This window comes from Clarias gariepinus, chromosome 1 (genome assembly GCF_024256425.1).
Source record: "Clarias gariepinus isolate MV-2021 ecotype Netherlands chromosome 1, CGAR_prim_01v2, whole genome shotgun sequence".
In the NCBI taxonomy this organism is placed as follows: Eukaryota; Metazoa; Chordata; class Actinopteri; order Siluriformes; family Clariidae; genus Clarias; species Clarias gariepinus.
The window spans coordinates 27444443-27458598 of NC_071100.1; the positions used below are offsets into that span (position 1 = coordinate 27444443).

Here is a 14156-nt window from a genome sequence, read left to right on the forward strand (position 1 = left end):
TTCTAAATCGATGAAGCATACGCATCGTTTTTTTTTGTTTGTTTGTTTGTTTGTTTGTTTGTTTGTTTGTTTGTTTGTTTGTTTTTTTTTGGGGGGGGGGGGGAGAAATGCCCTGTGCAGCAATTTCTTGGGTTTAACAAAATACAAGGGGAAAAAGCATTTACTTCAAATAGCCCTTTTTAAAGGTCATTGCTGAAAGGAGCCACTGATAGAAGCTTCGGCAATGTTGGGGGAAGTTAGCAATTTAGTGGTGTCATACTGTATGTTTATAATTCACATACTGTATACACACACATATAGTGTGAGAAGGTGTTTGTATTGCTTAAGATCTGCTCTTTAGACTCCCAGGCTAGGGACACAATAACATTCCTGGTTCTTGTACAGTAACTACATATAGTCAGGTCCATAATTATTTGGACAGAGAAACAACGTTTTTAATTTTGCCTCAGTTCAACACCACACTCTGATTGAAGTTTAGACTTTCAGCTTTAAATCAAGCGTTTAATTAAAATATTGTTTACTGTTTAGAAATTGCAGTCACTTTTACATAATACTTAAATTTTAACAGGCTCAAAAATATTAGGACAAAATAAGAGAAATATACAGTATATATATTATATATTATATATATATATATATTTTTTTTTAATACATAGAAACAAGTAAGAAGCAAATCTTCTTCCTTGACAGGCTTCCTGAGTTTCCTCCCTTTATAAACTTACCTGCCTTTGGTTGCTAAGTGTTAGTGGGTCCTTCCACCTCTAGTAAGTGAAAAGCACGCTCAATTTAGTTTAACAGGTACTTACTCTGCCCCTTAAGAACATTCCATTTCTTTTACTTAAGAAGCTCTGAGGTCACTGCTGTATGTTTCGAGTCATTATACATATGTAGAGTGGGGCAAAAAAACTATTTAGTCAGCCACCAATTGCGCAAGTTCTCCCACTTAAAAAGATGAGAGAGGCCTGTAATTTCATCATGCTGTAGGTATACCTCAAGTAAATAAGAAAAAAGGAAAACAACAGAAAATCACATTGTAGGATTTTTAATAAATTAATTGGTAAATTCCTTTGTAAAAATAAGTATTTGTTCACCTACAAACAAACAAGGTTTCTGGCTCTCACAGACCTGTAAGTTCTTTATTAGGCTCCTCTGTCCTCCACTCATTACCTGTAATAATGGCTTCTGTTTGAGCTCGTTATCAGTATAAAAGACACCTGTCCACAACCTCAAACAGTCACACTTCAAACCCCACTACGGCCAAGACCAAAGAGCTATCAAAGGACACCAAAAACAAAATTGCACCAGGCTGGGAAGACTGAATCTGCAATAGGTAAGCAGCTTGGAGTGAAGAAATCAACAGTAGGAGCAATTATTAGAAAATGGAAGACATACAAGACCACTGATAATCTCCCTCGATCTGAAGCTCCACGCAAGATCTCACCCCATGGGGTCAAAATGATCGCAAATGTGAGCAAAAATCCCAGAACCCATGGGTGGACCTAGTGAATGACCTGCAGAGAGCTGGGACCAAAATAACAAAAGCTACCATCAGTAACACACCAGGGATTCAAATCCTGCAGTGCCAGACATGACCCCCTGCTTAAGCCAGTACATGTCCAGGCCCGTCTGAAGCTTGCTAGAGAGCATTTGGATGACCCAGAAGAGGATTGGGAGAATGTCATATGGTCAGATGGAACCAAAATAGAACTTTTTGGTAAAAACTCAACTTGTCGTGTTTGTAGGAGAAAGAATGCTGAGTTGCATCCAAAGAACACTATACCTACTGTGAAGCATGGGGGTGGAAACATCATGCTTTAGGGCTGTTTTTCTGCAAAGGGACCAGGACGACTGATTCATGTGAAGGAAAGAATCAATGGGTCCATGTATCATGAGATTTTGAGTGAAAACCTCCTTCCATCAGCAAGGGCATTGAAGATTAAACGTGGCTTGGTCTTTCAACATTACAATGATCTCAACCACACCGCCCGGGCAATGTTGGAGTGGCTTCGTAAGAAGCATTTCAAGGTCCTGGAGTGGCCTAGCCAGTCTGCAGATCTCAACCCCATAGAAAATCTTGGGAGGGAGTTAAAAGCCTTCTTTGTCCATTAAGACATTTATCTGGGCTAGCTTGTACTTTTAAATCTTTTTATGAATGTACAAAATTATTTCTGCTATGTTACTGATAGGTCTATTTTGTAGATACTTTTTTGGATGAGATATTGAGAGTTCCCATGAACAGCTGCCACATGTGAGTTCACATGGAAACTCAAGACACTTCTTAATTTATAATGAAATAAGACACTGGCAACAAAAAGAGACAGGATGGAGGAATTGGCTAATATATTTAAGTTGTACTGAATTGAAAATCTACACTATGATCACATTTTAAATGCTTAATTTATTTTGATTGCTATTTAATAATCATAGGATAGGCAGGACAAATAATTAAATAAACTATATAATAATTATATTATGTGACAAAAAGACAGGAAGCAGAGCTGGAGGTGACAGAGCTGAAGATGCTGCGATTTGCTTTGGGAGTGACAAGGGTGGACAAGATTAGGAATGATTACTGAATACAGTATAAGAGAGACAGCGCAGAAAGGACGGTTTGAGGACAACGTTAGAAAGGCCAGATTAAGATGGTTTGGACATGTGCATATGAGTGATCGGAGGTATATTGGGAGGAGAATGTTAGAGATGGAGCTGCCAGGCAGAAGGAGAAGAGGAAGGGCTCCTACCAAGAGGAGGTTTATGGATATGGTGAGGGAGGACATGCAGGAGGTTGGAGTGACAAGGTAAGATGTAAGAGACAGAGCTAGATGGAGATAAATGTTTCCCAGTGCTGACCCCTAACGAGAGCAGACGTGAGGATGACAGAACCATTTTTGTCTATGAAAAATGAAATTTAACTGAATGAAGGGTGTTACTTCGAATGTTTAGAGCGGGAGCCCTTTTAGAACTTTCATAACCTTCAGACTAAGAAGCATACAGTCACAATGACTTCAAACTGGCCTGCAGCCAGAAAGACCTGCCTCACCTTGGCCACTTTGATGATGTCAGGTATGTGGAGATAAGCAGCGACAGGGGGCAGCCCTTTGCCAATCAGGTAAGCCTCATCTGCTTTCTGTCTGTGCATCTGGCCTATATCCTGCTCAGAGTACACAGCCACCGTCCGGATCCCCAGCTCGGTACATGCCCGGAATACACGGATTGCTATCTCACCTGGACACAATAAAGAACACCCAGACATTAAGAAAGAAACATAAATTGAAGAGTCTCGGTCAATTTTAACATCAAAATAAAATGTGAATAAAAGGATAATTCTAGTCTGGCACATCCTAAAGGATGTTACCAGTGGCCTCACCTCTGTTGGCTACCATGACCTTTTTGATTGGCCGGTATTCAAGGCTTTTAGGTGAAGTGTGGGTAGAGCGTGATAACAAGCATGCTCTCCGGATAGAGAGCATGCCCAAGCCATGCCTCACTACTCCCAAATACAAGTACATCCTGAAAGAGAGAAGGGGGGGGGGCATTGATGAGAACAGATTGTTCGTGTTATAAGCATCTTTCAGTAAGACAGAATGAAATATAAAACTAAATGATGTGAGAGATGGGTCATGGTCCATAGAGGTACATAGAGGACAAGGACAATATTAAACAAAATTACTGGACAATATCACTTACATAAATGCTCAAGACTAAACTAATAACCCACAAAGTTTTATGATAACAGTTTAAGTGATGCCATATTCTCCTTTTTCCTGCTTGTTTATGCGATCCACCATTACAGTTCCTACTGCCTTAGGAGAGCACTATTGCTTCAGTAAGTGTGTGGGTACTGCCATCTTATGGATCTGAGCAGTACTGCCATATAAATATTACTGACGTTCTGTCAATGTAAAAAGTTTCATTTGTGCACACAAATACAGTGGATTCAATATGCATTGGTAATAAAGCATCATGTCTCAAGCTGAATGATGAATCTTATTAAAAATAATAGACATAAAGTATAAAATATCGTTACTAAATATTATATTGAGGTAACAAATAATGTACTGTATAAAAACACATAGCAGCTAATCGCTGTACTTTGTCTGCACAGGCCTTTCACCTTTGCCCATTATACACTAATACACCAGCTAAACAACTCCAGAAGCCAAGCAACATCAACGGAAAGCACTGTACACTTACATCATAATGTATGAATAAAAAAATTAACCTGTTGTCAATCTTATGCAATGCACAAACAAAGCTGATCAGTAGGGTATCTTGTGCAATGGGGAGGGGGGGGGGGTGGGGGGGTTGGGGCATTATTTGAAAACAGTATTCAGTGTTACACAGACAAAAATCGGTTCTACTGTATTATGTGCCTTGGCTTCTCTAATGGTTTCTTTTTTAAAAAAAATTCATGCCATGGTTATCACTTAATTGCTCCTTAGGGATTTTTTTAGCCTAGATTGGTGTCTTTGCTGGTATTTGAATTATAGACTCATTATTATTTACATGGATTTAAAAAATAAAGCCTCTATGTAATTAAAAAAGACATTTCTTAAATATATGTGGCTGTGTTTATATATTTTCGCAATGTGTTCTGTTTTCATAATACACATTTTGCACAAATCATCTAAAATGTTTTAAACCCTTATAATGAAAACTCATTTAGCACACACCATACTCACTCACACACTTGTAGTCAGTAGGGTCTGTAGTTTCATTAATTGTCTGATTATGTGCCTGTCATGTATTTGACAGTGTGCAGGTGACACTAAATACATCGTGTTGAAGTTCAAGAGTCACATGGTCAGACACACATACACATGTACAAGCAACTACCTTAAGACCTGCCCGAGCATGCTCCCTTTATTTCGACTGCACACATAACGTGGCTAATGAATCTGAAGTCGTGTCTCAGCACAGTCACAGAGCATACCTTATTAGGTTTTCAAAAGAGCACACCCAGCCCTGTTCCTGCCCTCTGTGCAGTTATAATTGCTGTGCTTAATGGTAAGAAAGGGCAAACTACTCAAAAACGTCAATGTTTCTTTTTTTCCTGCCTATTAACCTTTATATTGTGTACTAGAATCTGGTCAATGTAGGCCAGGGTTCACATAATGATTGTCTCATATTATTATTATTATTATTATTATTATGCCTTATATATCCTTAAATTCTTCTAGTAACTGCTCTTGTATATCTATCTATATCTCTCTCTCTCACTCTCTCTCTCTCTCTCTCTCTCTCTATAAATATATATATATATATATATATATATATATATATATATATATATATATATATTTTTTTTTTTTTTTTTTTTTTTTTTTTTTAATAGTTTTCCAGGCTTGATTACAGTCTTTTTTCTTTTTTTTTTTTGGTCTCATTTTCAGTCCAGTCCCTGTACCTGACCAGTTTTAGGGAAATGTCTTTTGTTTGTTAAGCCAAGCCGTGTCCCAGGAATCATTTAAGAATCATTTAAGCATAAAAAACATATAACTTAAGGGATGACCCAGGGAAAAACAGATAAAAGGTGGAGATGATGGCAGATGATCAGGGCAGTGATTAGTATAATACTGATGCTGAATGCTGAGTGGTTGGAACAGACAAGAAGGTTGCTACAGTACATAAACAACTCATTTTTTAATTGTATCTTTCGGCACTTTGCATTCTGTAGCAGTAAAACAGGTAATCGCATTTTTTAAATTTTATTTAAGAATAAATGGGTGGAAGCTCAATGGTTTTGCACAGTACTGTTTATAAAATAAATAATAATTTATATAATAAAAGTTGCTATATTTTTTTTCAATAAAGTGATATTGACAAAAAGCTCAAAACATAAGCAACATAAAAAAGCAGATTAAAAAATGAGGCCAAATGCTTCTACTTTTGGATTTAACTAACTTCAGCTGCATAAATTACTGCATAGTGGTTTTGATTTTATACATATGAGGGTAATTATGACTTGAGAGCCTATCCTGGCTTAACTAATTTTCCTGTGAATGATAATTTAGGCCAAGATTAGCTAGCTAGTTACATGTAGACTGTTAACAATGCAATACCCATAAACATTTTCAAAATAGCCTGTTTTTCTCTCCCTTTTATTTTACCAAGTAAACAGCATGGAAATTATACATCCAATAAAGTATGTACATTTAATCAGCATCAGTAAAACACTTCCAGGAAACTCCTGTACCCTTTTTAATACATATGATTATTCAACAATGTCATAGTAGCACAATGCATAAAATCAAGCAGATACATGTCAAAAGCTTTAGGTAATGTTCACATCAGACATTGCAGGGGGAAACAATGTGATCTCAGGAACCTTTGACCATAGCAAGGCCTGAATAATTCAGAAACTGATTATTTCCGGGGATTTTACATAAAACAATCTCTAGTGTCTGGTGTGAAAAAAAATAGTTGCTTTGGAGGAAAAAACACACTCTTAATGTCAAAGCTCTAAGAAGAATGGATTTGAGTAATGCAATTTAACATGCTTTACAAACATGGTGAGCAGAAAAGCACATAAAATGCACAAAATTCGGAGAATTAAGTTATCCTATTCTAATTAGATGTGAAAAATTACTAAAGCTCTTGATTCCTGTCTGTATGATATAATGGATAACACTGCTGCCACATGTTTGTTTGGTTAAATACTTTATAAGATATTCAGAAGTGCAGGTGGTTCTATTACATGTATATTTGTGGGTAGGCATAACCAAGACCAAGTTTAAAAAAAAACAAACAAAAAAAAACAATGACAAGCATGGTTCAGAATGTTTCGATTTACATTTCTAGGTATTCTTATAATATAGTATGTGGATGCAATAAATGCACAACATGAACGTGTGGTGTAATACGAAATATAAATTTTAGCTCTTTCAAATTGGCAAAAGAAACATTAGACTTGTTATTCATCCCAAATGGTAGAAGCAGGAACCTGCCACTGATGTTGCACTGCACGACCATGTAACTCACTGTCAGAATGGCATCGAGTTCACCACCTGAATTGTAAGTAGTTGCAAAACTGCAAATATCTAAAAGAATAAATAAATAAGTTACGTGCAGGTTAGATACCAGCTAAATGTTAACACAAACATGATTGAAGTATCTCACACACAGTTTACGTCACTGACTGTATACTTAAGTCTTAGAATGTGTGCGCACATACGTTTTAAAACGACGAGATAGCTTTAATCAGCCACGCTTATCTCAGGCAACCTGTGTGTAGTGATCAATGAGCGATCAGCAAACAAAGCTCATTTCAATGATAAGTAGAGAAGAATACACTGTTAATCACTAGTAATCTATAGAACACATAAATTTCAGCACCATCACCACACTAAAGAATTAGGTAATAGATACAAGATGTAATCTAGACTAATTCTTTGCAGTAATTGAGTCTTTTGCTTTAAAGAATGTGTTACAGCAGAATGAGGTTTAGCCAGATAATTAAGTGGGAGAGTGAGCTTATTCTGAACTCTAAACTGCACCTAAATTATTTTTTGTCTTGTGGGTTTGTAATATGTGAGCAACTGAAAACTACTTCCATTATCTCCCAAAAATACAGATCACTATTCCTCCTTGCTTGTCTAATTTTGGCCCCTTTTGGCTCACCCACACACTTTCCCAGGAAAAAGAACATTTCAGCCCAAGCACCCTGTACATTGTCCTCAGATAACGCACCCAATGACATTGCATCTTCAAACCAAGACTTAATGGCCTTTTTCTTTCTTTGTAAGTTAATGAGACCTTTCGCAAGTCAGCACTCATCCCTGCCCGCTGTTGAGTAAATTTAAGTCGGTCATCAACTTGCATTCCACTCCGGAGTAAAAGGTCATAAATAAATGAAAACAGAACAGGGGTTAGTGATTTACTAGACCTGGGAGTTTTAAACAGAACCTTTAACATCTAGATTAAAAATCTTCCTACTAATAAACCCTAATATGTGAGGTTAATTTGCACTAATTAAAAAAATTGATGTTTTAGATGGGACTTTAATTCAGTCTTAGGCTTTTTATATATATATATATATATATATATATATATATATATATATATATATATATATATATATATATATATATATATAAAGCCTAAAACTGAATTCTATATATATACTGAAGTCTATATATATATAAGTTTATATATAAACATATTTTTCTTGACAGATTCATCTGCATTAGTCAAACCACCTGAGCTTTTAAACCTTGCCTTTAAACAAGCACCTTATTCACAATCATTTCACAGCTGATTTCTCTTATCCTGCTGCCGCCCTCTTTCCATTTGACGTTCTATTGCTTCCCTGTTTGTCTTTCTAACAGTACACCGTGGCTCTAGGCTCTATGTCATCAATGTGGCAAACAGAGCTCCATTAGAGCACATAGGAAGTCACCCAAGCAGTTTGTGTGAGTTACCATAGTGTGAGTGCTAACATTTTAGCAGTAGCCTTGTAAGTCAACACAGACAGCTGGGACATCTACCAAAATAGGTGGGATTTGGTTATTTTCCACAGAATACATGTTGTGTATTTCCAGTAGTCCAGTAGTGAATTTGTTAGCTTCTTAAAGGTAATTTGGTAACAAAAGCTACAGTTTAAATGCGCTCTGCACTGCTAAACTCTTATGGGTGTGTCAGTCATGCAGGCTGAAATTATTTACTTACTGTATGTTGTAGTCTCCATTTAGTGTATCTTTTTACTTTTTGGGTTCCAAAAATTACAACAATAACAACAGTTTAAATAATAATAATAATAATAATAATAATAATAATAATAATAGTAATAATAAAAACATTAACGTTCTCAAGACATAATCCCACACGATCTCTATAGGTGTGCTGTGATATCTGTAGCTGTTCGCAACAGATCCTTTAAGTTAAAGTTTCAAGCTGGGATATTTATGGAGCAGACTTGTTCGTCCAGTACGTCCCATGGATGCCCAGTCAGATTGAGATTTAGGGAATTTGGAGGCCAACAACCTTAAACTCTTTGTCTGCTAAACCCTATACACAGCAAGCTGTGATGCACTGGTTGTTCTGATACCATTCTACTGTGACTAGTATTGCCTTTTTTTTTGTGAATTGTAAAGAAGAGTAATTAAAATTAATCAACAGGTACAATGCTATGTGAATATGTGTTTTTTTTATATGTGTATAGGCTGATCAATCCTATTTTATCTGAAGTTTATAAAGTTTTAGAACTTATTGTTTTTGACTTGTATGTTTAGAGCCTTGTGTTTTAAGACTTGTTTTTTTTATTGTATAAAGCTGGTGTGTTAAAAAAAAAAAGCGCTATACAAATAAAATTGAATTTAATTGTTCTATTTAAATTTTAATCCAGACTAACATGAACTCTGGACACATTTCTTTGTTTTGTTTTGGACCAGAAAAAAAGTTCACAGGATATACTAATGATGGCCAAAGTATGCCAGCGATTTACTACACTTAAGTGCATGTTTATTGATGTACATTAGATGTGTTTTCTTTGAGCATGCTAATCATGAATTGTTGTGGGATGATTGTAAAGTGACGTAAGTTTACAATGTGCAAAACACTTCAATCACTCCAACATGACTTCTGCACAGAGGACATATGAAAACACTAGCTATAAAAACTTTAACACATTTCAAAGATCCCCATTTGAGAGAATATGTGCACCTGATACATTACACATGCAATTAGTACTGTACATTCAACTTACTACTGATTGTTTATCAACCCTAACTACTGAGTTCATATTGCTTAAACCTTAAGGCTGCATTCCAAACCAACACAGCAACATCAAAGGTTCTGTAGTGACACACGCACACACCAACACACACACACACACACACACACACACACACACACACACACACACAAATCTATCAGCAACAATGTGTATGTGTGGAACATTCTCCTGCACATTCTCTGAACATATTCAGGTACTGTACATTCACACCCAAAAAAATATATATATTACACACTCCGAGACATAGTAAGAAGTTCACATACAAATGGACACATGACTAACACACTGTGTCCACAGGCAATAAGTAGTCATGCTGATCTACACCTGCATATCCAGTGCAAACACACTCTCAAATAAAAACAGACACTGATTCCCTGTAAAATGGAAAGTGTAAACATTCACATGTAACAAAAAATCATCTAAGTGTAATTCACTACTAGTTAGAACAGACCCAGAGACAAGTTTAAGACTGAACACTCACCTGAATTCACCTAAATGAGGAGTTTTTAGTTCACAAACAGATGAATGAGGCAGAAAGTGACGCTTTGGTCTTGATATTGGCTGACTTGAAGGAGGAGGCGTGGGATATGCTGATGAAACTTCTATTTGTATAGAACACACTCATTCACACTGTTAGAGGAAGTGTTGCAGTTCCAGTAGACAGTGAACAAGAATTTCAGGCCTGTTTGGAATACAACCTTCAGTCTCTCCCACTCTCTCTCTCTTCTTTAATCCTCAGGCTGCTTATTATGCAACACATGCATGCCCCCATTCATATCAGCCAATCCCAACAAGGCTGAGTCAAAGAGCGAAGAGCGGCAGCATTTAAAGGGAGAAGAATTGAAAGTCTGGATAAGAGCAAGAGGGAAAGAAGGCAGCAATAGCATGTTCACAGTGAAATCCCCTGTGTTAGTTTAACACATTTAGAGTCCATTGGAGTCCAAATAGACCTATTTAAACACATTAGGGTGTTAATTCAACACTGGGGATTTTGCTGTTTAGGCCACTGTGGAAAACCTTAAGAAAAACAAAAAGTAAATGCCAGTTCCTTCTATAAGTATTAAATTAACCTTTACACAGTTTATGCACTAACATCAAAGAAAATAGTCCATAATATTTAAAATGATTGAATATTTTCAATTTCATTTATTTTAAATGCCATTTTCCAATATATGTCAGAGTTTGCATGAGAATATACTTAAACAACCACTATCAGGAAGGTAAGAAGCTATAAAAAAAAAAAAAATGCAAAACATGATTATGATATTATTTACCTATAACAAATACCCTATGACCATTTAGTACAGGTACAGGAGAGTACCTACAGTATGTAGGATATGTATAATACATGCACATTAGCTGCAAAGCCTAAACATGGCAACAATTATAATTTCAAAATTACACTCATGGTATTATAATAATGTTTCACTTAATTTTCATTTTATTTAGTTTGTTTCTGTTGTTATTCATTTATTCATTCATTTGTTCATTAAGAAGTGGCAGTTGTTTAGGGCTGTTGTTCAGGCCCTCTAGTGGTGTATTAAAGTCTGATGATTTTATATATATATATATATATATATATATATATATATATATATATATATATATAGATAGATAGATAGATAGATAGATAGATAGATAGATAGATAGACAGACAGACAGACAGACAGAATCATTGAACTGAATAGAAATAGTAAAGTCAATAGTTGAAAATAGTTTTAAAGTAAAGTCATATCATGGAAGCCTTTGCACCCCAAAATGTTCTTCAAATTAGCTAACTGAGTTAGAGTAGCTGGTTACATCACTAATTCACCCCAAAAGGGGCCAATAAAGCTGGTCAATTAAAGCCGCCAAGGTCAACAGCATTTTGTCCAACTCGATTTCTGTCAACATGTATATTTAATCTTCAGAGCAGGTGTGCAGTTATTATTTAGATGCTGTCTATTTGCACTAAATATGCTTCCAGCAGTAATGTAGGGATGCACACTTAAATGGTCATCTGAGCTGTACATGCAACATTTTTCACTAATTATCACAGACAAGAAAGTGACCACCTATATATCAAGCTAAATTACTGCTTTTACCCTTTTTTTAGGACTAAACCAGGTGTCCGACTCTGTCCCAGGTGTGTGACTTGACCTCATAATTTCACGTACAATTAAAAGAAGGTGTAGAGTTAGTTTTAACTGTGGCTTTTGTATTTAAAATCTGTCTCTTATTACGAAGTTAAAAGAGCTGTGGCTTCCATTTAGGGGTTTTTCTATTTTTAGAAAACTAAAAAATCAGATTTTTTTTTTACTTCCACTTATTTTTTACCTATGTATATTCTACCAATACACTAGTCTATTATGTTTTAAATGTTAAACACAAATCACAAATAACATGTGCTATGGGATCTAACCACCTTGCTATGCTGCATGTTTTTGAAAAACTATTTTACTCCAGTAACCAAATAGTTAATGTTACCGTTCACATCTGCGGATGTGTGGCGTACAACCAGGTACAAGTTAATATGTGTCACTGTCCAAAAGTCTAAAGTCACATTTGTTCTCCAGAGTCTACAAAACTGTTTGTTATGGTGGCATATCAAGGCCATAGGGCATGGCAAAAATGGGGGAAATGAATAAATCTATGATCAAAACACAGTTTTAGAGCTGTACTGTACTCTGATGTATATACAATATGTATCTGTGGTTCTATTATTTGGTACTAGTAACCTACATCAAATCTGCCTAGGGTTTCTACATTTGTCACTGCAACTTGTGTTCTATCCTTTTATCAAGTTGCTGGTTCAATGCACTCCTAATCTCAGATTAGGTCTCATCAATGAAAGTGTACCTTGTGGAATAGCCCAGCTACCCATATGGTATTTATGTACTATAAAATAGATTAGACACTTGTCTATCTATATTATTAGCTCTTATATCATTAGGTCTATTCAGTGGTGGCTCAGTGGTAGGTGTTTTGCCTGCCATGCGGGTTTGATTCCCAGCCAGTGCCTGTGCCAAGTGGTAGTGCGGACTGGGTATTCCGCTGTGGCGACCCCTTGCCGGGAGCAGCCCAAAAGACCACCAACCATATTATTAGGCCTATTTTTGCTTCACCAGTGCAGCAAAAATAGCATTTCTAAATCACTCGTCTGTCACTCATGGGCCCTTGGAACAATCTGTACGTACCCTGCATTTATGGCACCCATAAATGCAGGGTACGTACAGATGTGTTCATCATTTAATTATTTCAGAGCTTGGCAGAACAAGCAACAAACCATTCTGCCTTGACATACAGTACCCAAATTACAAAGTTCACAAACTCTCAGCAGTTTACACATGCTATGATTTCGTTCTTGTTATGATTATTATTTTAATGACATGTTTAACAAAACAATCAAGCATAGAGGAAAAACAAGCAATAAGGCAAATAAAATTGTCCCTCAGTGCATAAAGTTTAACAAGACCAAGATTAACAAAAAGAGCATCACACCAAGCAACTTTAAATTAACCTCCGACTTAATAGGGAGACAAGGGTGACATTGCAGGGGCATTTGGTGGCCCTGTCACATGAAACAGCTGATAAAGCTAATATTACTGTTTAGAAAAGGAAACAAAACTTGTTCATAACTGAAACATATGAGTTGAATAGAATGTGTTGCTCATCTTGTGTTAATACTTAAATGTTGCTGCTCTTTTAGCTGCTCCATTCAAAGGACCAAAGTGAACCATCTAATAAACACACACACACACACACACACACACACACACACACACACACACCTTGGCACAGGTTTTATACCGGATGTACTTCCTTATGCAACCCTTCTATTATATCCAAGCCTGGAACCAGCACTACATCCAGTAGCTGGGGTTTGGGCATTGGCTGGGAATCGATCCCAGGCCTTCAACATGGCTGGCAAGAAACTTAGCACTGAATCACCAATGCCCTTTGTGTATACCTAACTAAATATTAAATTTGGAGCTTAATATAGTGCAGTGAAAATGAAAATTGTTTTTTTTTATCTTTGTACCTGAAACATGAGACTGTAAGCCTAAAAGTCACTGTGGAATGCAATTCAATTTTTTTAATTATTATTATTATTTTTTTTATTATCAATACATAATATGGTAAATGATCATTGAGTATGCCTGATGATTTTAGTATATTTAAAAATGCCTTGATAAATCATTTATTTGGGGCGTTAAATGTAAACATTATTATCACAAGCCTTTATGACTGCTATGATTGCACAAAGTCCCACAATAGCTTAGATAAGAGCTGTCTCCATCTTCCGTCTTCTTTCTGACTTCAGTTCAACACAGCATTGTCGTCTGAAAAAAATCCCATATCTTTCTGAGAATGTAAATAAAATGCCTTTTAACAAGGCGGTTGTCTTGCAATGTGTGCTAATAGATTTAATATCAGTTTTATCTTT

At 36.1% G+C, this 14156-nt stretch overlaps 1 protein-coding gene across 1 annotated transcript in view; it reads right to left on the bottom strand.

Annotated features, from left to right (window-relative positions):
• The window catches only part of pcxb (pyruvate carboxylase b), a 224751-nt gene extending 214375 nt beyond the window's left edge, over positions 1–10376 (bottom strand). Inside the window, exons 1-3 of the mRNA XM_053495657.1 lie at positions 10212–10376; positions 3368–3510; positions 3041–3225 (exon numbers count right to left, since the gene is read on the bottom strand). Of these exons, the coding sequence (XP_053351632.1) occupies positions 3041–3225; positions 3368–3509 (327 nt within the window). The 5' untranslated portion in view covers position 3510; positions 10212–10376. The remainder of the gene's footprint in view (positions 1–3040; positions 3226–3367; positions 3511–10211) is intronic.
• Between the last annotated feature and the right edge of the window lie 3780 nt (positions 10377–14156).